Here is a 24,822-nt window from a genome sequence, read left to right as displayed (position 1 = left end):
GATTTGGGGAAACCCAGAGGTTTTCCTCAGAAAATGCAGCCTGGGTAGAGGAAAAAGCCTGGTTCCTAGCTTCAGAGGTTCAAGGCGTGATCCCACAACCTACTAGCTAGGTGACTTCTGGGCAGTTACTGAGACTCAGTGCCTCATCTGTAAAATGGGAGAATAAGTACCTGGCCCACAAGGTCATTAGGAGGGCCAAACGGAAAGTGAAAGTGTGGAGCAAGGAGGAAGACCAGGTTCCTTGCACTCTCACTGCCCTGTTCTGAGCCCCACCTCTGCCACTCCCTTCTCTGAGCTCCAGGCCTCAGGCTTGGACTCTTTTTCGCTCACTGAACTTGCACAGTAGCCCTGCGAGTGAGGACTATTGCCCCTTCTTTATAGATGAGGCCGCTGACGCTCAGAGAGGTGCAAGGACTTGCCTAAGGCCACTTGACTGGCGAATGACAAAGCTGAGACGGGACTCAGGTCTGTCTGGCTCCAAGGCCTCCATCCTCAGTCTTCAGTGCAGAAAACTCTGGGAATCTCACATGTCCTCTTCCCTCCACCCTCCCTCCACTGAGATGGCCATACTTTTTGGAGCTGCTACCATGAGTCCCTGCCCTCCCCCAGAGGCGCTGGCCACTGTGATTCCCAGTGGATAGAGTCCCTCCTTGCTCTGGATTTGAGGAGCTCAGAGAGGAGATAGGGGGTCAGTGAGAGGGGATGAGAGCTTGAGGGGGACAGAGGTTCAGTGAAGGAGGACGGTGGGGGAAAGTGGTTCTGTATGGGGCTCCTGGAGGGTGAAAAAAGTTCTGTAACTGGGGCAAGAGTTCGGTGTGGGAGGAGGCTCAGAGCGAGAATGGGAATGCAGAGAGGAGACTGGAAAATCAGGACTGAACGACCCCAGGGCTGGGAGGGGCCACCCATCCACATTCCCTCTCTACCCTCCACCTCTCCACTGCTCCTAGGAGAAAATATCCAAGGGAAACGTCAAGCCAAGAGGCTGTGAAGGAACAGGCGGAGGGGAGGCTAGTCAGCAGCCTCCTCCCATCAGCGGGGCTGGATCTAAACAAACCCATCCTCCTCCACAACTCTGGCCCTGGGCTGCCCCAGCCAGAGATCAGAGGAATTCAGAGAAAGAGACAGAGAGAAGGAACTAGTGACTAAGGGAGATAGGCACTTGGAGAGTGGGGTCAAGTCTGAGCAGGACTTCCTAACCCACTTGGAAGAGGTGGCTGCTGTCCACTGTGGCCCAAAAAGCATCGATCGACCCAGTGCCTGGAGTCCCCACGTTGGCGCATCCCTGCTGTGGTTCCCTGGCTGCTGTCTACAGAAGCCCCAGATAAGTTCTCACTCCCTCTCTCCCACTAAACTCCAGTCCTGAGATTGAAATAGGGGCTGAAGCTCACTGCACCCCAGAAATCATGGGACCCAGGATAGGTAAGTCTGGACAAAGTCAGAAAGGCATTGGGAGGGAGTCTGGGGCCCATGTTCTCAGGGCGAACAGTGAGGCTGTAGAGGTAACTTGTGCGCGCTGGGGTGGGGCAGGGGTTCGCAGCTCCCTACGCTGAGCCAGACACATGGCCAAACATAGTGAGGGTGTGTTGAATGAATGAGTGAATGACCAGAGGAGCAGGAAGGGACACTGTTTACTCAGCTGGAGGCAGGGCACCCAGCTTAACCTCCCTGATGAGACAGAGAAACCGAAAGGGAAATGGGAAGGGAGGCCGCTGGATGCTCCCCAAGCCCTGTTCTCCCTTTGAAGTGGGCAAAAATAGAGACAGACAAAGCAGACAAAAACAGAGATAGAGAGAAGTATAGTCAGAAACAGAGCAAGTCCAGAGATACTCAGAGTCAGGCAAGGTCTGAGACAGAAGGCCAGAGACAGCAGGAGAAGACAAAGATCAACAGGTGTCAGCTGGAGCAATGCAGGGACAGGGGCGACCAGCTCAGAGAGGGGGCTGCAGAAGAGACCAGGAGAAATAAAGAGAAGCAGAGACAGTGAGAGAGAGAGAGAGAGAGAGAGAGAGAGAGAGAGAGAGAGAGAGAGAGAATCAGACAGAGACAGATCAGGAGAGAGACAGGCCTGCAGACAAAGAATCTGAAAGATCAGCACAGAAAAGAAACCGATTCAGAGAAACACCTGCAGAGACCTACGTGCGTTTGTTGGTGGTGGGGCGGGGAGGAAGCCGGAGGGGAGGTGTCTTGAAGCCTTGAGAAGCCAAGTCTGGAGCGTGCCCAAAGCACCATGTGGAGAGGGCGGCCTGCTGAGCTTCTTGGGCAGGAGGAGGAAGGTGGAAGAAACAAAGGGTCTTCAGATAGGGTGGCCCTCGGGCTGGACGCCCTGCAGCGATCACCTCTGACCTTCTCCCAGCTGTCTGTGTGCCTCACACCCACTCAGGCAAGGCCGGACTTGCGTCCGGGGAGTGAGGCATGAGGGCTTCCTGGGCTGAGCAGGCAGACGCGGCTGTGTTGCAGCCACGGCATGGAAGGAAGGGTTGGGGTGGATGCTTCCTCTGAGGCCCTCGCAGGGGAGATGACAATGAGGTCAGATGTGAGTGAGTTGATTTGGAGAGAGGCCACTGATAAACCAAATTCCCAGTCAGCCTTGGCGTGTTATGGGATCTGAGGGTTGGTAATCCTACGGGAAGAAACTAGTGACGTTGGCTGTACGGCACCTGTCCCCCCAACTGTTATTCTGACCCCTGCAGGGCTCAGCTCTGGAATATTCGCTAGCTGGCCCTCCACTTCCCGCACACACAGCAGGAGGCTGACCCCAGCTTCTGCCCACTGAGCCACCCGAAGCTCCCTCTGGCCTCTCTTCCTGAGCCCCAGTCTGAGCTATGGCCAGGCTTCCCACATGCTCTCTTTCTGGTCTGAGGGATGTGGGGATGCAGCTGGGACAGGACCCAGAGCCTGGAGCCTGGTAAGAAATCCGCACACAGCTGGCCTGAGGGAGAAGGGCCAGCAGTCCCAGCCAGGGGCAGAAACCGGAGAGAAGAGTCAGGGGCAGACCTGGCCATCAGCCAAGTCCCAGCACCAACTCGTCACGTGCTTTTAGGCAACAGGCAGAGCTTCCCTGTCTATGGGGGAGGTGCTGAAGAAAATGATCTCCCCAGACCATGCCCATTTTGTGATTCAGGGAAGCCGCTTTCCCACCTCTGCACCTTTGCTCAGCTTTACCTCCACCCGGCAGGCACCTACCCACATCCCGTTCTCGTGAAATTTGTCCTGTTTTCTAACTCCTCCAAACACCAACTCTTCCAGGAAGCCTTCCAGACTGATTCTCCCAGCTGGAAGTAACATCTCTCCCATATGCTGTTTGACCCTCTCTTTGCAGTTCGTCCGTCCTTGTTCCTGGTATTGTTTCTGTTGTTCTCTCCAGTCCTAGGTTCAAATGTGAGCCAACCCAGGGCAGGGAGGTGGGGCAAGGGAAAGAACCAGGTTCAAATTGTAGCTTTGCCTCACTGGCTTTATGAGAATGCAGTGACATTCTCTCACCCTTTTTAATAAGTGAGGAAACACATGCTCAGAGAGGGCAAGTGACTCATCCAAAGTCACCCAGCAAGCAAGCTGCAGAGTCAGGGCCAGAACCAGGCCTGCCCCACGCCAAAGTCCTTTCCGTTCTGTGCCATTGCCCTCGGGGCTTCCTCTTCCCTTCACACACCCCACGCTGGTGAGTCTCCACCCACCTTGGGCACTTCTCCACTGGTTCCAGACAAAGCAAGCTGTTCTCTGGGAGCTAGTGACTGGGGAGTGGGCAGGGGATTTATTCTTCCAGGCCGGGCCTGGTCTGATGCACCAGATCTCAGGCAGCTGGGAACCACATGGCGAGCTTGCCTAGACCCCACGATCGGATGCCAGGTATCCACTACCCAGTCTGCTTCTGTCCCTCTCTGGGACTCACTTTCTTCATCTGTGCAGTAGATGGTAGGGGTTGGCTGAGGTGGTCACTTGGTCCCTTCCAGTGCTGAGAAGCTCAGTTTTCTGCCTCTGGAGAGAGCAATGGAGCAGAGGCCTCTTGTATGGGGCAGGCTTGGCTATCTCCAGGGTGCAAGTCTGGGCCTAGCCACACCCTGGGGGTGGAGAGGAGGTAAACTTGGTTCCTGCTACCCCTCATGGGCTGCAGCCCAGAGCCCTAAGCACTGATGCTTGGAGTGATGGAGAACAATGCCCACGTCCCCAGACTGGGTGCTCCCTGGGAATGGGTCTGATTTGATCCATTCCTGAGGCCCCAGAACCTGGCACAGGTGGGGCAGAGGTGGGGTATTGGGGAAGGCTCAGCGCAGAAGCTCTACTCCGTCCTCCTCACGTCCCCAGCAGCCCCCACCCCATGACGTTCCTTCCCTCCCTCCAACCTGCTTTGAAAGCCTACTCTTACTGAGGACTGGAGACTTGTGATAAGGAGTGAGGTGGAGTACAATGGGGCCCTCGGGGAGTAAACAGTAAAGCACAGAGAGTGACAAGCTGGGACTCTTGGCTGGGGGAAGCAGTGTGGCCTGGGCCAATGGCCACGTGTCTCTGAGCCTCAGGCTCTGTGTTTTAGGCCTAAGGAGGCTGGCCTGAATTCCCTGTGGGCTCAGGGCTCAGGGCTCACCCTCTATCCCCTGACCCTCATCACTATCTTTAGGGTCATCTCGGGTCTAGATGGGGTAGTCAGGGCTGGAATCGGGAATAGAAAGTCCCAGCACAGTGTCTCTGACCCAGCTTGGAAAACACCAGAAAGCAACAGCTGGAGGCCAGCAACATGTTATTGTCCTCCCAAGGGTCCTGCTAGGAGGAATTTCCCAAAGATGACAGCCAAGCCCAAGGCCCAAGACTGCCCCCCCCACTTCCTGTCTTTGATTCTTCCCCTGCAGAAGCCTTGTGGGACCACACGGGGAACTGAAGCCCTCAGGGGTCCCACGCTGCCTCCACCCCACCCCAGGCTCATGCTGCAGTCCCCCGCTTCCCCAGACTTCCACACTCCACCCTTCTCTTCTCCCTCACTCAGTTTAACTCAATTCAAGAATCATGTTTTTAAGCCTGGCCTGGCCTTGAAAGATGAGAAGTGGTTTGCTGGGAAGGCAGAACACTCCAGGCTGAAGGTGCAGCATGTACAAAGGCTGAGAGGTGGAAAGGAACAGGATGAGTTTGGGGAATAGCAAGCATGTACTGGGGCCAGAGAAGAATGTTCACTAGGGGTGGCCTTAACCTCCTGGAGGCTGTGGCGTCCGTACTCACGTGCTGCAGATGGGGTCCTCAACTCACCATTGTTGAGGGCCACAGTGTACCAGGCAGGGCATTTTCCTTTAATCCTACCAAAAATACCGTGTGCCCAGAAGGCGGCTGAGGCTTAGAGAGGCTAAATAAACTGCCTAAGATCACAGCCACAATGTGGCAAAACAAATATTTGGATTCAAAGTCTTCTGTCCCAAAGGGTTTCAACAGGGACCCGATATGGTCCATCAGGACCCAGGAGAGGACAGCCTCTGCCCGGGGGAGTCCACTGGCTAATCGGGCAGATAAGAGGGGGACATAAGTGATGCAGGAGGGTGACCAGCCTGGCATCCCAGAGAAAGGGCTGAGGGAACTGGACCAGGAGGGGCAGGGGAGGTTTATGGAGGGAGAGAGAGCTGGCATGGACTGCAGGAGCTAGGCCGGGGAGCCAGCAGGCTGAGCAAGCCCAGGGCAATCTAGGAGGTAGGAAGGGCCGGAGGCGAGGGTTAGCCATGAGGCTGGCCTCCTCCTACCCACACAGCTCCAGAGAGAGGCATCTGGACAAACAGATTGCTCAATGTCTGCGGCTGGGAAATTATCACAGCTCAGGCCGTGGCTGTGTGAGTGCTGGAGGTTGGTAGGTTTTCCAGAAACCTCCGGGCTCCTTTGTGACACTGCACCATCCCCTCAACCTTGGCACCTGAACATGGCTCCAGGATGGGTTCCTCCTTTGCTCTGTTCTCCTCAGTCAGGGCGTATGGTGGAGGCTTCTCACACTCAAAGGCAAGTTTGCCCTCGTGTGGCTTCTGATCCCTTCTCTCCACGCATGCCTACCAGACTGGCTCTGGCCCATGTCCTCTCATGGGCTGTCCTGGAGCCCACAATCTCCTAGGCGTCTTCCCCTAGGAGCCCCCCTGCCAGCCCACACTCACACGTCCAAGGCTGAGCTCACTATCGCCCTACAATCCTGCCTTAAATGGTGGTACACCCAGACCAAAAGCCTCACCTCTCCCCACTCCCCTGCCCCCAGGACTCCTCGGCCTCCTGCACTCCCCATCCACCTGCTTTTCCACCCAGTCCTGTCCATCCCATCTCCCCACTGTGGTCCATCAGCTCGTTACTCTATATCCCCGCTGCCACCATCTGGCCCAGACCCCATCATCGCTCATTCCCCTGGACCCCACTCCTGCATTCTCCCTGGTCCTGGCCCACAGCCTGACTTCTCCACTCTCTCCCAAGAGGCATGGAGGTCTTCACAGGAGGTCAAATGAGACCTCATCACTGGGCTCAGGACGAAGCCCAGCCCTCCAGCCTGGCGTTCAAGGGTGGTCATAGCCTGGCCTCTCCAACCACTCCAGCCTCACCTCCCCACCTTGACCCCAGTGCTCCAGTCTTGCTGGACTATTCGTTCCCTGAGCAGTCTTTGCACTTTCATACTTCTGCCCTTTACTCTGATGTTTCCTCCCCCGGGAATCCTTCCAGAACCTTTAAATGTAGTCTAGAACATCTTCACTATGTTTCTATAGTCTTGGAACTTTTTGTGTCACACAGTGAGCACCTGTTGTGATTCTGTATTAGATGTTTGCCCTGCCATCACACACACACACACACACACACACACACACACACACACACTCACACCCTGGTAGCTCCCTGAGAGCGGGCACCTGGGCTGCCTGTTTCCAAGACCCCGGCCACCTGCCTTGTGGAGTTGTCAGTATGTGTGGAAACAATCTTCATTCTTACTCCTAGAACAAGCAGAGACAAGCTCCATCCCCACCGTGGTGACCCTGGGCAAGTCATGGCCTTTTCTGGTCTTGCTGCCTCACCCTTCAAAGTGTTAACCCAGCCTTGGCTTCCTGTCCAGCGGACTCCTCAGGCCCAGGGTTGCCGTGGGTCACAGATGGGGAAGCCCACAGGCAGGTGAAAAGGGTCCTGAAGCGGGCCAGGGGGGCCCAAAGGGGCTCTAACAGGGCAAATTGCCACATGAAAGGCAAGCATCTTAGACCAGCTGAGTGTTTCCATATGGGACTGTGGGCCCAGTGTTGCCAGATCTGCTAATCTTTCAAGAAAAAAACAAAAATCGGGAGTTTTGTGTGAAATTTCCTGATTTTTAAAATGCTGGCAACTAACTTAAAAACACTCAGCGAGCCAGCACTGTATAAGCCAAATAAAAATGTCTAGGAGTCAGATGTGCCCCCAGGCAGGACTGCCATCCGCCCTGCACAGCTCCAGAGGGTGCTGTTCACTTCATGGCGCACAGCTCACGCAGCTACACGTGGTGCCTTTGGCCAGGGCCTTGCCGTTGTAACCTCTGCCCTGTATTATCTCTCTGCCAGTTCCTCCCACCACCCTGGCAAAGCGTGTGTGGTGGCAGGGGTAGGGGAGGGTCCTTTCCTTCTCTTGCACAGGGAAATTATCAGAAAAAAAAAAAAAGGTTTTGGAATGCAGCAGGTGAGGAGGAGAGGGGAGGGAAGACAAGGAGACTGCAGAGGGAGGCTTCCAGAGGGTTCTGTGCCTCTTCAGGGATCAAGAGGAGGTGAGAGAGTAATGCTGGGGCTGAGTGTCCCACTGGAGGACAATAAGTTCTGAGGCCTGGTGGCCAGGCCTGGAGATAGCTCCCGGGTGAGTTTGGGGCAAACACTGACAAAACTGACACTGCAGCATCTTGGAGTTAAAGGATGTTATCTGTGTGACCCTCGTGCAGGCTTGAGAGGCAAGGCTCATTATTCCTATTTTGCAGAGGCTCAGAGAGGTTTAATTGCTGGCCCGAGGTCACACTGGATCTGAGTGACCCTAGATCATGCTCTCTCTGCTGAGGGACAGGCTGGAATGTTCCGGAGAAAAAGTGCCCTTTCCTTGTCCCTCCTTGGTCCAAGCCTTCTTCCTCCATCCTCAGGATAGGAGAACTCTCCCAGGCTCTCTCGGCATTTCTCAGCCCATCCCTCCTCAAAGTTCAAATCTGGGCCTTGGTTATGAGTCCTGAACTTTCACCATACTCAGGTCCCCTGGACTGAGGGCCACATGTCCTTCTCACTATATTTCTCTGTCCAGCCTTTCCCTGACAGTGCTCTCTGAGACCCTCAGAAGAGGGTGTTGACTGACCAATGAACTGACTGACTGACCAGCTAAAGAATCAGCTGGTAGAACAGCCGACTGTCCCCATACAACCACCTTTGACAATTAACTGGAGGGAAGCCAGGCCAGAATAAGAAATGGCTACACGGGGATTATTTTTCATAGGTTCTAAGGCCATCATTGGCAGCCACCATCTCATGGTTGCTGTTAGGGGCCCAGGTGTCAGACAGACCTGAGTTCCAGTCCACGCTTTGCCATTTACCAGCCCCAGGACCTGGACAAGCCCCTTCCCCTCTCTGTGCTTCACTTTCCTCACCCACGTCATGGAGTCACAGCAGTTACCTCAGTGGTTTTCTAGGAGGCTGGGTGAGTGTGCCCAGCCCAGCACATAGGGTGGCCCCAGGACAAACTCCTCCATCAGGCCACTTCCTGTAGGGGGAGAAGGTGAGCCAGAGAGCTGGGTCTCCCAGCACCCCCTGCCTGCTTGGCCCTTCAGGGTTGAACTTTCTCCTGGTTCCCAAGTTCTAGATGTGGCAATGCTCCTTGCTGTCCCAAAGCAAGTATGAAGGCAGGTGGGGTGTTTGTACCTGACAGGGAAGAGAACAATGTTCACTGAGCACCTGCTATGCACCGTGTCAGTGCTGATTCCCCACGTGTTAGTGACACAACCTGTCGATAAGACAAACTCTATTATTTACCGAGATAAGGGACAACACCACTTCTCAAAGCTTTGGCAGTATCTCAGAGTGGGGAGGAAAGGTCAATATTTGTTGAGAGTCTGGAAGTTTGCTTTACAGCCAGTTCTTCAGAATGGGGAGAGAGGTGGGTGAGGGAGGGTTGACCAGGATTGGGTAAGAATAGTGATACCACAGTCCAGGGTTTGCTGGTAGAAACAGCACGGTGAGGATCTGGGGGGCAGAGATTCGAAGAATCTGAGGTGCACACCCTGTTGATGGTTTCCCTTGAAGAGTCGCTCCGTCTCTTTGGAAGTTCCTGTCATAAAAAACCAAGCCATTTGCTGGGGCTGCTCAGTCGAAGAAGAGTTAACAACTAAAAATGCTAATGAAGACAGTGGAATAGCAAAGTCAAGTTAATGGCATTGGTAAGGTGTGGTTTGGGGCCTCTAGTGTCCAGGCTGAATGTGGCGGGAGGGTCTGGTTCTCGGGGGGCGCTCTCGGCAGTGGGAAGTAGGGATTGCTGGCCCTGCGTTGAGGATGAGGAAGCAAAGGGGCCACTGGTCTAAGGGATTAAAACCAGCTGGGTGATTAAAACCTGGGCAATTGCCTCCACAGCTAGTGAGTGTGCACGGCAGGAAGGAAGGGGTCCAGGTCCTCAGGTCTTGCGGTTGACTGGGGCTTGGATGGGAAAGAGAGAGTTGATCCGGAGACGGAATGATTGGAGCTGTCAGAGGGAGGCATTAACGTGGAGGGACCAGGGGTGCGTGGAAGGAAATGGGTTCAGGTGGGCCAGTGGCCTCAGAGGTACTTGAAGATTATCAGGAGAGGGGAGAGCATTGGCCCTCAGGAGGCCTACTGTGTGCCAAGCCTGAGCCAGGCGCCGGAGATGCCTTACCTCCTTGAGTAGATGCTATATCCTCGCCTTACAGAGGAAACAGACTGAGAAAGATAAAAGGTCACATCCAGGCTTGCAGCCCCATATCTGCCTGAGATGTGCTGTTTATAGCTGGCAGGTGGCTGGAGTAGGCAGGCCCCTGAGCCTTTCCAGGAAAGAACAGGGAGGGAAAATCAGCCCTTCCTGTCAGGTTGCTCTCTGAACCTTGCCCCTGATCCCCCAGACTCAGATTCCTGGCCGTGGAGGGGGTATGGCCACAGCCAGGACCCTGTGCCTTGCAGGCATCTGGAGTCTCTGACTGAACCGAAGGTCTCTGGCTGACAGACTTTCGGGGCAACTTTCTGACTGCCTTTCTGAGCAGCTGCTCTACAGTGAGTGGGCAATTGACAGCCCGAACAGACAAGTCTCCTAAAGGACAGTGGACTAGTAGACCAGTGACTTACCAGCTGATGGACATGAGTGCGTGAGATGCCACATGACCCACTGACAGGCACACAGACCCCTTGCCTGCCAGCTCTGGAGCCGCGGGCTGCCAGCCCTTGGAACCACCTGGCATACCTGGGGCCCCCAAAACTGGCTACCCAACTAGGAGAGGAAGAGGCTGGAATTTTTTCCTGGGACCTGGTTCCCTGCCTCTCCTTATTCCTACAGGCCACCCCAACCCAGCCCAGGTTCACTCCCTCAGCTGCCCTCTTTCCTGTCAGGGCTGGCCCTTGAAAAAGCCTTCACAGGACGGGAAGGGCCTCAGGGACAGCAGGTGAGGTGAGGTGGACACACAGCCCTGGATTCAGGACCCTCCTTCCAGGGGGAGTTCTATCCCTTATCAGGGAGTCAGACTGTCTGCTGCCAGCCCCCTTGTAGAGGCCTCCAGCCCACAGGAAGGGGTCAAAGGGGACTGACAACCAATGTGACCAGCCCTGTTCAGTGACCGACTGGCGACCCAACACACTGACTGGTGGCTGCTCTCAGAACCCAGGGAGACAGGGCCAGGGCTTCCCTCCTCCACCCAGAGGCTCACACTATAGACTGGGCCACAGGAGGGTGGAAGGTGCTGAGCTGGTCCGTTGACCTTTTGCCCCCTCCCTCATCCATCCCCTGGGTTTCTTTCAGAGCTGGGGATCCAGGTCAGTGACTTCTGACCTTCCAGCCTCAGCTCCAGCCTCATCATCTGGTTGGCCTGGCCCCTTGGGGGCAGACACTGCTGCCTTCCAGGTGGCCTTGCTAGGTTTGGTTGGGCCAAGACAGAGAAGAACACTGTGCTTCTTCTCCTCATCAAATCTGTGCAAGGAGCACAGAGTGACATTGAGATGAACACCTCCGCTTGTGTTCCCGCACCAACATGAGTCAGCAGAGCTAGTTACCTGTGAGCCTTGGTGTCCTCATCAGAAGCATAGAGATCATGAAATCACCAAAGGCATGGAGATGTGGAGATGCTTCACGAGCATGCAGAATGTGCATGCAAGCCTTTACATACATGGACAGCATGTAGCACAGCCTCTGTGCTATAGTAGGTGACTGGTCTCTACTGGTGAGAGGAACTGGGGTTCAGAAATCATCCTGTCAATCTCCTCTGGTTGAGTTTGCTTGGAACCCCCTCACCTTCTCTTCTCCTTCAAAGTGACCTCCACAGAGCCTCGCCCCAACTTCCCTTATCTAGGCCAACCCCTTATCTCCTCCCTGTCAGGTGTCACTTCTGTTTCAGCATCTCCTTGTTTCCTCTGAGTGTTCATACCCCACAAAAGGGACTCCTTCCCAGCCACACACACTTCCATTTCCTCAACCAAATTCCTCAAGCTATTTGTTTTTTTGTTTTTGTTTTTAATTAATTTATTTTTCAAAATTAATTTATTTTTGGCTGTGTTGGGTCTTCGTTGCTGCGCGCAGGCTTTCTCTCGTTGCGGCGAGCAGGGGCTACTCTTCGTTGCGGTGCGCGGGCTTCTCATTGCAGTGGCAGCATGTGGGATCTTCCTGGACCAGGGCTCAAACCTGTATCCCCTGCATTAGCAGGAGGATTCTTAACCACTGTGCCACCAGGGAAGTCCCTCCTCAAGCTATTTAAATAGACATTTTCCCAAAGATATGGCCAATAAGCAATGAGAAGATGCTCAACATCATTAGTCATTAGGGAAAATCAAATCAAAACCACATGAGGGTTATTTGTAGTGAGGTGGATGGACCCAGAGTCTGTCATACAGAGTGAAATTAAGTCAGAAAGAGAAAAACAAGTACCGTATGCTAATGAATATATATGGAATCTAAAAAAAGAAAAAAAAAAGAGGTACTGATGAACGTAGTTGCAGGGCAGGCATAAAGAGGTAGACATAGAGAATGGACTTGATGACCCAGGGGTGGGGTGGCAGGGCGAAGCTGGGGCGAAGTGAGAGTAGCATGGACATGTATACACTACCAAATGTAAAATAGTTGGCTGGTGGGAAGCAGCAGCGTAGCACAGGGAGATCGGCTCCGTGCTTTGTGATGACCTAGAGGAGTGGGTTGGGGAGGATGGGAGGGAGGCTCAAGAGGGAGGGGATATGGGGGCATGTGTATGCATATGGCTGATTCGCTTTGTTGTGCAAAAGAAACTAACAGAGTATTGTGAAGCAATAATACTCCAATAAAAGTCTATTTAAAAAAAAAACCACATGAGATATCATTTCACACCCATGAGGATGGCTATAATCAAAGAGACAGACAATAAAAAGTATTAGCAAGAATGTGGAGAAGTTAGAACCATCATCCATTGCTAGCAGGAGTGTAAAATGGTGTTATAAAACAGTTTGGCAGTTCTTCAAAAAGTTAAACATAGAGTTACCTTATGACCCAGGAATTCGACTCCTGGCTATATACCCAAGAGAACTGAGAATAAAAAAAAAAAAAAAAAAAAAAATATATATATATATATATATATATATATATATATATATATACAAAAAAATTTTGTATATGAATATTCACTGTACCTGAAACAACACAAATGTCCATCAACAGATAAATGGTAAACAAAATGTGATTGCTATATAGCCATACCCTGGAATATTATTCAGCCATTGAAAGGAATGGAGCATAGATACATGCTACCACATGGATGAACTTTGAAACATTATGCTAAGTGAAAGAAGCCAGTCACAAAAGACCACATATTGCGTGATTTCATTTATATGAATGTATATGAAATATCCAGAATAGGCAAACCCAGAGAGCCAGAAAATAGATTAGTGGTTGTCAGGAAATATGAGGAGGGAGGAATGGGGAATGACTGCTAATGGGTGCAGGATTTCTTACTGGAGTGATGAAAATATTCTGGAATTAGATAGTGGTGGTAGAGTATGACTTTTTGAATGTACTAAAACCACTAAATTGTATACTCTGAAAGGGCAGGTTTTACCGTGTGTGAGTTATATCTCAATTTTGAAAAATTCCTTAGGCTCCCAGGTATCTTGTGTGAGGAGCCCAAAACCCTCACTGGTGGTGGCAGGCCTCCGTAGCCCCCTCCCGGAGTTTGCCTTCCATCTTCCTGGAGATGGGGTGAGAGGTCCCACACCCCTTCTCTGGGTCAGAAGTGTCCTCAGGGCAGTTTTCAGGCTCCAGAGGGAGCTTGTTGAATGAGCGGAAACTCCTGCCATGTTGAGAGGCATCTGAGACAATGGAGTGGCTTCTGCAGGAAGCGGGACCCCAGAAGGGGAGGAAGGCCAAGGAGGCCTGGGCTGCCAGGGGGTGCAGGTGGTTTTCATCTAAATGGAGGGGTGGAGTCTCCCAAGGCCAGCCTTCCAGGCTCCTTACTGAGATTAAACGTCAAGAGACCCTGAGAGATGCCTCTGAAGGGACTGCAGTGAGTGGGAGACTGACATGGTTACCATGGTTACCATGGGAGAAAACCAGACACGCGTAATGGGGCCAAGAATCCAGGTTCTAACCTAGCTCTACCTCCTGAGTCATCTCCACACATGGGGCCTCAGTTTGTCCAGGGGTAAATGAGAGGGGTTAAATGGGATGACCTCTTAGTGCCCTTTCTGTGCAGACCAGCAACCTGGTTCATGCACGATTTGGGCATTGGGCTGGTTAGTTCTGTGATTATAGGCAAGGTGGTGCCCTGTGGAGGTGTTGGTATCTGTTCCAAACTACCCCCAGGAAAAGCCTTTATGTCCTGACTTTGGACCAAGACTTGACCATGCACTGGACCCCAGACCTCTGATCCGAGACTGAGCCAGACAGACACAGACACAGACCCAAAGTCAGCCTCCAGGAGCACTGGATGTCTCACAGATATAGGCCCCAGGGGGGCTAAGGCTGTGCATTTCTACACCAGGACCACAGCTTAAAGGTTGTGTGGCAGCATCAGAAACTTCTCCCTAGAAGGAAGCTTTACTCTGGGAATGGAATGAAGGTGTGAGTAGGTGGTCCCAGTGGGATCTGAGCAGCATGGGCACATGGAGCACACACACACACCCTTAGGAAGGGCTCTTTCAGCACCTGGGACGCAGGAAGGCTGATGGTGCTTTGACTCAGATTCTCACCAACCCCTGAAACACCTTGGGCTACCCGGTCAGGGCCATCCTCTGGGATTCCATCTCCACTCTCATGCCCTGGCTGTCTGTCCCACAGGGCCGACTGGTGAGGAGCTCCAGGTGCCAGACAAGGACACCAAAGCCATGGTGGGCACAGAAGACACAACTGGAGGCAAAGCCAGGCCAAATCCTCAAGATTTGCGGCCAAGTGTGTTTCACAGCATCAAGGTACCTCTCAGGGCCTGGCAGGAGCAGGGCCATCCAAGCCCAATAGAACAGACTCTGCTGCTTACAGGCCGTAAAATGCCAAGCAAGTTGCTGCCTTTCCCTGAGCCTCAGCTTCCTCATCTGTAGAATGGGTAGCTGTGATCTATAGAAGCACTTAGCTTGGTTTCAGGCACATGCTCTCTCCTTCCAGAGAGGCTGCTCTGTGGGCAGTGGGTGACCAGTCTTCTTGGCTCCTGTTTTTCTAGCAGGAAAGAGAAGGACCCCAGGGATCCTGAACATGTATGAATACTGGGAGTGCTGGCTCCACCAAGGGCAGCCCTAAACATCCAAGCCTCCACCAGCACCTACAGGGTGCCAGGCCCTGTGCCAGAAGCTGTCCCCACATGGTCTTATTTAGTTCTCATAATAACCTGGGGAGGCAGGGGTGTCTTCCTTGTTGCACAGATGAGGAAACCGAAACTCAGAAGAACAGACACTCTATTTTTTAAGCTCTGGCATAAACACCCTATTTTTAATTCTTTGAAACAAGCTTTTTCTTCTCTTGGGAATTCTGCCAGTTTTTCAGGAGGAGTGCAGGCAGACGGGGTGTTCGGGTGAGGCTGAGTGAGGTGGGATGGGTAGCTTGGGGGTTCGCTGTGTGCAGGTGGTCTCCCAGGGGAGCTCCATGGGAGGACTGGGTGGGGTGGGATCTGGGGAGCTTCCTGGGGAAAGGGGCAGGGTGGTGGAACACGGAGCAGGGTCCAGTCCAGCCTGGGGGACCTCTGGGGGTCAGAGGGGCTCCTGTCATCCTTGGCCCCATGAAGACCCTACTCTCAGTCCTGTGGATTTCAGGTTGCCCCCAGACTCCTGGGGTACCCAGGACAGCTTTCCTAGTTTTTAGGCCTGTGTGAGAATCCATGCATTACTCCAGTATCTCTCTCTCTCCTCTTGTTCTGGACTCTTCCTCTCTTCCTCTCTCTCCTCCTGTGTGACTGTCTCCTCTGACTCTGTTTCTCTATCTCGTGGCCTCACTTTCCCTTCCTCTCTCCAACCCCATCTCATCTGTCTACCACCCACCCGCCACGATCTCCCCGGCCCTCCGCCCACCCGCTGCCATCACCGCGGGCCCTCCGACAGTTCTTCGTGCTGTGCCACAGCCTGCTGCAGCTGGCGCAGCTCATGATCTCCGGCTACCTCAAGAGCTCCATCTCCACGGTGGAGAAGCGCTTCGGCCTCTCCAGTCAGACCTCGGGGCTGCTGGCCGCCTTCAACGAGGTACTGGCCCCGGCACAGCCGCAGGGGGGGACATTGAGGGAGACTCACACCCCCCCTCCCCCTCCCTCACTGCCCGAATATAAACCCTTCCTCCCCCGTGCCACATGCAACCCTATCTTAGCTCCTTCCTATCCCGCCTTTGGGGAGCCCTCTGTTGGGGGATGCGGAGGATTTTAGAGCTAGCCAGGGTTCCCATGTCCCCCCATTCTCCTTTTGGTTCTTTCACCTTTTCAGGCACCCGGCTATTGTCTGCCCCAGGAAGGAATCAGAGGAAGCCAATTCAACAGTAGTGAGAGAGGTTTAAATTCGATCAAAGGCAGAACTTTGGGACCTTGGCGTGGTTGGGGGAGGGGATGATTCCACGGCATGGAGTTGCCCTGGGATCCACAGGCCTCTGCCTCTGGGATGACAGCCAGAGAGCCAGGAGTGGACAATCTGCTTTGGGTGGATTGGGAGATCAGAGGCCAGCTGTGCCCAACCCCTTCCCCACCAGATGTATTCACCCTCAGAAAAGGCCGCGGTCCCGAGAACACTCTCTTTCTCCCTGACCCCCAGTAGATTTCTGTGAAATTCTCTCTCCCTTGGGTGATGTGTCACATTCCTCCCAACCCAAGGCCTGTGGTCTACACCGAGTCCCCAGGTGCTCCTTAGCACTCCATCCTCAGATCTCAGAGGTGGGAAGAGAACGTCATTACCTGGGGTCTTGGGCAAGCCACTCCCTGACTCTAGGCCTCAATGTCCCATCTATAAAATGGAGAGTGACTGTCCTTCCCAGGATCAGTCCTCCCACTGACCTTCTGCTGATACTGCCCCCCTCCGTCGGCAAGGAGGTAAGGGGTAAGTACCTCACCCGCGGTCACCAACCAGTGAGCCGCAGAGTGGAGTGGAGTGGAGTGCACACCCCAGCTTCTGACAGCAGAGCCGCCCTTCCCTGCAAACTCTTACGTCCCCTTCAGCACCCACATCCGAGGGTTTTGATTCTAAGGCTCAAAATCCAGGCCTTAGTCCTCTGGCTTTAGACTTTCTTTATTTGTTTCTCATTCATGACTTCCCAGAAGTTCTAACACGGGGCCCAACCCACGTTCTCGAATAAAATTGAACTTCTAGCCCAGTCCACGCTGCTCTTATTTCTCTCCTCTAATGGGACACTAGGGCCCTTCCTAGGAGGACCCAGAATCTGTATTTTTAAGACGGACCCAAATGATTCTTATTCAACCAGCTAGTCCATTCTACAGAAGGGAACACTGAGATTGGCGAGAGCGACAAGGCCGGCCCTCTGCTCCACTTTAATGGGTCCTCTCATCCCTTTGCAGGTGGGGAACACAGCCCTGATCGTGTTTGTGAGCTATTTTGGCAGCCGGGTACATCGGCCCCGCCTGATCGGCTATGGAGCTATCCTTGTGACCCTGGCGGGCGTGCTCATGACTGTCCCACACTTCATCTCGGAGCCGTACCACTATGACCACACTAGCCCCGGTAAGAGCGGGAGGGGCTGGGCTGAGGGTATACCTGAGCTGCCGCATTACTGTGCAGATGGCCCCTCCCCAGGCCTCCAGCTGTTAGGATGGGCCCAGCTTCCCAGAACACCTACTAGCCCTCCGTGCCACCGCCCCCACTGCCTCCTTCAGCCGCAGCCCGGGCGGGTCCCTCAGGCAGCCCTGGGCAGTGGGGTAGTGGGTAGTCCTGGGGCAGAGAAGTGAGGCCCTCTGGGCATCTCTTGGTGAGGGCCTGCTTGTATGTCACTGCTTTTATTTTTGAGGTGAGGGTGGGTTTACAATGCAGCCCACTTTAGGGCCTGGCCTGTGTGGGTCCTCAGGAAATATTTATGGAAAATAATATATAATAATAATATATAATATATAATAATTTGTATATAATAATAACAGTATCACACACCACTTACTAGGCACCACTGTTCTAAGCCCTTTATGTGTACTGATGCATTTAATCCTCACAAGAAGCCAAGACATTGATGAAAGAAAGAATGAATGAGTGAATGAACAAATAAAACCATGAAAGAATTTTGGACAGGAATAGTGAAGCCCCTGTTGAGCCCAGTGGGATTTTGTTGAGAGTCAACTTGACAGATGGATGCCTGTCCCTTGGAGAATGACTCAGGCAGCCTTCCCTGTCCCATCCACCTCTCCACCCATTACCCATCTGTCCATCCATCCACCTACCCATCTACCCATCCATCCACCAACCCCTCAACAAGCCATATGGTGGTCCACCCAAGAAACCCCTAGTGCTGCCTACTTTGTGCTGGACCCTCTCAGGGGACTCAGTCCTTGCCTACTGGGAGCTCCCAGTCTGGGAGAGGAAACAGATAAACAATACCTCCCCTTCCCCCACGCATCGTATCAATTGTGTGAGGAAGGAAGAACAGGACCGAAGGAGCCCAGGGAAGAAGCCCACAGCCCAGCCTCCATCATGGAAGGCTTCCCAGGGGAGGAGCGCTGTCGGAAAGCATCCTTCCTCCCTTGTCCTCCCATCAGCTCCTACTCTGTGCCAGGCCCAGGGGTGGAAAGATGGAGCAGGTACAACCAGCCCCGAGAAGCTGCGAGGGAGCATGGGTTGGCGTGAGCATGGGCACCTCTGCCACAGGCCAGAGTGTCCAGCACCAGGCAGCCAGGGGGAGCCGGTAGAGCCCTGAGTAGGGGAAGGATACTGGAGGCTGGAGTGAGCTGGAGGAGGTGGCAGTTGAGAGAAGGTGGGCATTTCAGGCGGAGGGAACCGCACAGGCAATGGCTGGGAAGTGGGGAAAGTCCAGGAAGAAAGCAGAGTGGTTATCTAGGCCTGAGTGGAGAACTGTTAAGAGACCTGACTAGGATGCTGAAAAATTACACTTCCTTACATTCCTCCATCCAGAATCTTCACTTTAACAGGGATTTTCCTGTGCAGGGTCACACACATTCTTCATCCTCACTGCCATACAACACCCTTCTGCTCCCCATGAAACCCCAAGCAAACCTCTTCTCTTGCCTGAGCCTCAGTCTCCACATCTGTCCAATGGGTGGACTGGACTTGGTGACCACTGAGCACCCGCGCTGCTCTGACATACAAGGCTATTTCATTCACTCGTTCCTCCTCATTAATGAATTACTTATCATTAGTATTTATGTGCCAGGCCCTCTGCTAGGTACTGGGGACCCAGGGGTGGAAAAAAAAAGATCTTATTAAAGATCCCCATAATAATCCTCATATCTAATATCTAGTAAGCACTGTGCACAGGCACCAATCACCACTCCTAATGCTTACAACCCTTTGAGCAGGTGTTATCATTATCCTATTTTACAAGTGAGGAAACTGAGGCTCAGAGAAGGAGGTACTTCCCCAAGGCCTACAGCTAGTAGACGTGCCCTGGTAGCCTGGCCCTAGAGACTCTGCTCTGAACTACTGAATTATTCTGCTTCTGAATTCCATATTTGTGTAGAACTTCCATCTAGGGGGCTTGTTCAACAGATGACGAAGCCGAGCCCTGAGGGGCTGAGGGCCTCTCTGCCAAAGTCTCACCGTCTTCAACCCAGGCAGTCTTGGTTGAGGGTCCAGGTCCTTGACCTTGGTTCACATGGCTTTTTCCAGCCCTAAAGAGTGGCTCTCTGGGCTGGGTGGACATGGCTCAGAGCTCCCAGAAAGGGCTGGGCCAGCCGCAGAGAGAAGGCCACTTCTACACCCGCATTCGGGATAATAATAGTATGAGGGTCTTCTTAAGTTTGCTCAGCAAATATTGGTGAGCTACAGGAAACAAATGTCTGGTACTAATTTAAGAAATTTCCCTTTATTGCACTCTGCATCTGTGTCCCGAGCTGACACCGAGCCTCCCCATAATGAAGGTCAAGGGCACTAGAGCCCTCCACAGCCCAGGCCCCAATGTCCCCTATCTTGCCTGGCCCTGCCTTCAGCCCTGGCTTTGACCTTTACACTCTGTGAGCCAGCCATGCTGAACTTCTCAAGCTCCTGGTTTTGCATGTACTGTGACCCCTTTCTGGAACACCCTCCCCCACCTTCCCTTTCTGGAAAGTCTTGTTTGTTCTTCTCCACCCAGTTCAAACTCCACCTTCTTCAACCGCCCCACCCCTCCCACCTAAGAGCCACTGTTGCCATGACACTTCCACATACCTCTGCTCAGAGACGTGGCATAGGGCGGTTTAAGAGCATGGACTCAAAGCTGGACTGCCTGGGTTCCAATCCTGGCTCTAACCCTTGCTAGTTGCTGTCTGAGCATCAGTTTTCTCATCTGTAAAATGGGAGTAATGAGAGCACCCCTTCCCTGGGTTTGTTGTAGGGGTCAGATGATTTATATACAGGGCATTTAGAACAGTACCTTGCATCAGTAAGTGCTATATAAGTCTTAGGTATTGTCCTAATATTTTTTATCATCTCTCAGCAGACATGCCACAGGACTTTGAGGCCTCCCTGTGCCTGCCCACCACTGAGGCCCCAACCTCAGCCCTGGCCCCATCCAACAGCAGCTGCTCAGGCTACACAGAGGTCCAGCATCTGGCCGTGGTGGGGATAATGTTCACGGCCCAGACCCTGCTCGGCGTGGGCGGGGTGCCCATTCAGCCCTTTGGCATCTCCTACATTGATGACTTTGCCCACAACAGCAACTCACCCCTCTACCTCGGTGAGGACCTGTCCCACCCCTCGGGCTCTGAGGGAGGGCCCGGCCCAGGTCGGGCTAAGTATGAGTCCCTGACCTCTGCCCCATGTGGCTGGTAAAGGGCCGGAGAAGCCCTGGAGAGCTCCCCGGCCCTGACCAGGGGAGAAGGGCTGCTCTTGCCCGCTGGAGGCTGGGCAGGCACTAACCTGCAGAGGGAAGCCGGGCTAGAGGGGTCTAACGTAGGCTTCCTGTTGCAGGGATCCTGTTTGCAGTGACCATGATGGGGCCAGGCATGGCCTATGGGCTGGGCAGCCTCATGCTGCGCCTTTATGTGGACATTGATCGAATGCCAGAAGGTGAGCCTCAGAGCACACAGTTGTCCCCAGGGGCACATAGACACAGCTGACTGACCACTGGTCTCATAGGAGACACTGAGCCAGGGGACCCAGGTTCAAATCCCAGCAACCCCATGACCTTGGACAAGCCTCTTAACCTCTCTGAGCCTCAGCTTTCCCATCTTTGAGATGCTCTCTGTGTCCCGCCCACCTCCCAAAGCTGTAATCAGAATGCAGTGAGAATGTGGAGATAAGCTATAAGGAGCCGTCAGATGGAGAGTTATAGTTGTTGTCACTATTGTTACGTGTCTTCACCTAGTTCCACCCCTGAGCTCCCCCAGGCCCCCAGCCCCCTGCTCAGACATGCTGTGGAGCAGACAGGGCCACATACTCTTCTTGGCCTGTGGGGCACTCCCATCTGTTGGGGGACAAGCCTCAGGACACAGAGAGGACCCTGGCATGCCGGAGAGAACTTTGGAGCAGGACTCAGCTACATTGGCCATCTCAGATGGGAAATCCACTGGGTGACCTCTAAGGACCCTTCCAGTTCTGACCACCTCAGAGCCTGACAACCTGTGCTGACGGCACCGTTTGGGGAATAGCGGTCTCTAATCCAGGTAGTGGTCAGGATGGGCCAAGGAGTGGAACTGGAGCTGGGTCCGAAGGCAGCCAGGAGGGAGGAGTGTTGGGGATCCCAGAGCTCTGGCGCTCTATGAGGAGTGGGAGTGGAATTTTCTTAGAACAGGTCACTGTGGCATCTCAGCTGCCTGCTGGTCCCACCAAGTAGCTCTGAGCCTCCAGCTCTGCCTTCTGCCTCCTGCTGCTCTGATGTCCCATCCCTCAGCTGGAGATTTTCCAGCAAGCCCTAGAAGCCTCAGGTGACACATGTACAGGTAGATGGACAGGCAGATTCTGTTTCTTGTTCTCTGGCTTTTGCCCACGGGTGCCTCCAGTCAGGACAGGCCCGGTCAGCTCTGAATAAGAGTCACTAGGGATAACCCTGCCCCACCTCCCTTCCTTCTAGAAAGCTGGGCCTGGAGCCAAATGTGGACTCTGGTTGTAACTCCTCTCTCCCTCAATGGAAGAGTCTTGGGAGTCAGGAGTCAGTTTCCCAGACACACCCCAGCTCAGGGGATGGGGGTATGTCTCTGGCTCTGTTGACATCATCCTGGCAGCTATGCCACCTTCACAGGCAGATGTGGCATTCCCATGGACCCATGTGCCACCTCCCTAGTCCTTCTTTCTCTCTGGGGGATTGCATGGGTTGGGCGGGTCATATCCACTGCAGGCACAGACTGGTATGTGAGAAGCGGATCTGAGATGTGTGTGTGAGTTCCCACCAGCCTGGCACAGAAGCCAGGGGAATAATAAGTGGAGGAGGGAATCAGTGCAGAAGCCAACTTTGCCCCCAGTTTTACAGATGCATTTGCTGAGTGCCGACCGTGTACTCTGGCCCCTGTCTAGGAGGAGCTCAGGATCAAGCACCTGGGAATCAGCCCCACTCATGGGGTTGGTGTCATCATGCATCTGTATTGTTAGAAAGTGTTTGCAGACGCTGTGGCAGTTGAAGGAGGAGGTACCCAACTCAGCCTTGGGGTCAAGAGGTCTGATGGGAGAGGTGGGCACTTCAGTCAGGAGGTACACCTGGGATAATCTTGTCCTAATTACACCTGGAGGGGGATCAAAATCACCTGGGGAATTTTTTTTAATGTTTTTTTATTGTGGTAAAAGTCACATAATATAAAACATACTATTTTAACCATATTTAACTGTATAGTTCAGTGGCATTAAGTACATTCACATTGTTATGCAACTCTCACCATCCTCCATCTCCCGAATTTTTCACCTTCCTAAACTGAGGCTCTGTCCCCATTAAACACTACCTCCCCATTCCCCATCCCCACCTCCCACTCCCACCCTCACCCTTACCCCCCGGCCCCTGGCATCTACCAATGTACTTTCTGACTCTATGAATTTGACTTTTCTAGGTACCTAGTATAAGTGGAATCAAACAGTATTTGTCTACACCTAATGTATATTAGAATGCATTTTTAAGATTAACTTAATATATGTCCTGCAAACAGATTGTACCTTCTTTTTTTTTTTTTTCCTCCCTGTGCTATACAGTAGGTGGGGAACTTGTTAAAGGCACAGATTCCTTGGTCACCTTCCCACCCCATCCTGTGGCCGTTCTAAGCTGGTCATGGGTAAGGCCAGGTTTTTTTTGACAAGCACCTCTTGTGATTTTAATCATCGTGCAGGTCTGAGAACCACAAGAGTCATCCTAGCCATCAGTTTCGTAATCATAATCACAGTAGTAACAGTAAGCAAAGAGAAAACACCCATGTAGACATTCTATGTGCCAGCACTATTCTAAGTGCTTTACACGTATTAGTTTCTATGATTCTCACATCAGCCCTATGATGTAAGTGCTACTAATATCTGTACTTCACAGAGGAGGAAACCAAGGCACCAAGAGGTTAAGTAACTTGCCCAAGGTTATGTTAGTAATGGAATTCAGACCCAGCGGTCCATTTCCAAAGTCCATGACTTTGACCACGACACACATTGCCTTAATAGTTGAAAAAGTTGAGGCCCAGGAAGGGTCAGGGACTTGCCCAAGGTCACACAGGATATACTAACTGGCAGAGGCACAACTGGAAACCAGATCTCCTGACTCCCAGCACAGGCCACTTCATGTCTCAAGAGGCCAGTCCCAGGGTGGTGGCCAAGACGTGACAGCCCATCCTGACCCTAATATCACATGGTCTTCTCTTCTAGGTGGCATCAGCCTGACCTCAAAGGACCCCCGATGGGTGGGTGCCTGGTGGTTGGGCTTTCTCATCTCCGCTGGCACGGTGGCCCTGGCTGCCATCCCCTACTTCTTCTTCCCCAAGGAGATGCCCAAGGAGAAGCGTGAGCTTCGTTTCCGGCGAAAGGTCTTGGCAGTTTCAGACCCACCTGTCAGCAAAGTAAGCCCCCTCCACGCCCCACTCTAGTCCAGGCTCCACCCCCAACCCACTTGTCCTCCTTTATAACTTTAAACTCCATCCCTCCTGGGCACTGCACGTCACAGCTTACAAAGCCATCTCCCCGACGTCCCTGCACAGTGTGTATTTCCTGCCCCTCCACAGCTGAGGAGCTCGAGGGCCAGAGATGGAAGTGACCTACCCAAGATCACGAGACCAGCAGGGACAGTGCTGGAACTAGAACCCAATCCTGTCTGAGCCTACTCCCCTCATTCTAACCACTACCCTACCGCCTCTCTGCTTGTTGCTTAACGTGTTTGGTAGATTCTGAACGTGCTACAGCAATGTTGAGAACTGGGAGGTGGTGGAGGGTTTGCAGGAGGGTCTGGGAAGGCTTCTTTAAAGAGAGGGGAGTTGAACTGGACAATGAAGGACGTGCGGAAGCGTGGAAAGGAAAGGGAGGGGCATTCTCGGTGTGGAAACAGCCTGGGCAAAGGATTTGGCTATAGAAATGAACCTGGCCTTTTCAGGGACAGTGAGGGGACAGACATGTACTGAGTGCCTCCCTGGGGCCAGGCGTCAGGCTAGACCCTGGGGCTCAGCACATGGTCTCCACCCTTACTTAAACCAGGCACAGCCTAGACTCTGAGGACGGAGTCTCTTTAAGAGACAGATAAGTTGTTAAGATAAGTAACAACTGGCAGGGTACTGCAGGGGTATCTCACTGAATTCTTCTGCTGGGCTCATGGTCTTTCCTCAGAGGACCACACTGAGGCCCAGAAGGTGCAAGGATGTGCTCAAGGTCACAGGTAGTAGGAGAAGGCAGGACCATGTGAGGCCACTGGGCAGGAGAGATGATTCTTGGCCAGGGACCTCTAAGTTTTCCAGGGACCCACAAAAACACGAGGCCCGAAAAACAATAAATTGGCTCTAAAATACAAAAGAAGACAAAATAGAAATGTCTTATAAAAGCTCAATTGTAGGGCTTCCCTGGTGGCGCAGTGGTTGAGAGTCCGCCTGCCGATGCAGGGGACGCGGGTTCGTGCCCCGCTCCGGGAAAATCCCACATGCCGCGGAGCGGCTGGGCCCGTGAGCCATGG

The 24,822-nt window shown here is 53.2% G+C and overlaps 1 protein-coding gene across 2 annotated transcripts in view; it reads left to right on the top strand.

The window, feature by feature from the left end:
• The first annotated feature begins 1,154 nt into the window (after positions 1-1,154).
• Positions 1,155-24,822, top strand: part of SLCO2B1 (solute carrier organic anion transporter family member 2B1) — a 49,933-nt gene continuing 26,265 nt past the window's right edge. The window contains exons 1-7 of one of the 2 annotated variants that reach the window (XM_028501234.2): positions 1,155-1,419; positions 14,431-14,561; positions 15,678-15,815; positions 17,129-17,291; positions 20,203-20,442; positions 20,676-20,774; positions 23,535-23,725. In XM_028501234.2, the coding sequence (XP_028357035.1) occupies positions 1,404-1,419; positions 14,431-14,561; positions 15,678-15,815; positions 17,129-17,291; positions 20,203-20,442; positions 20,676-20,774; positions 23,535-23,725 (978 nt within the window). In that variant the 5' untranslated portion in view covers positions 1,155-1,403. The remainder of the gene's footprint in view (positions 1,420-14,430; positions 14,562-15,677; positions 15,816-17,128; positions 17,292-20,202; positions 20,443-20,675; positions 20,775-23,534; positions 23,726-24,822) is intronic. The other variant, XM_055091553.1, reaches the window with a different exon arrangement.

The sequence above is a fragment of the Physeter macrocephalus genome, chromosome 16 (genome assembly GCF_002837175.3).
Source record: "Physeter macrocephalus isolate SW-GA chromosome 16, ASM283717v5, whole genome shotgun sequence".
Lineage (NCBI taxonomy): Eukaryota > Metazoa > Chordata > Mammalia > Artiodactyla > Physeteridae > Physeter > Physeter macrocephalus.
Note: the sequence above shows the minus strand (reverse complement) of the source record. Positions and strands in the feature narration are given on the sequence as shown.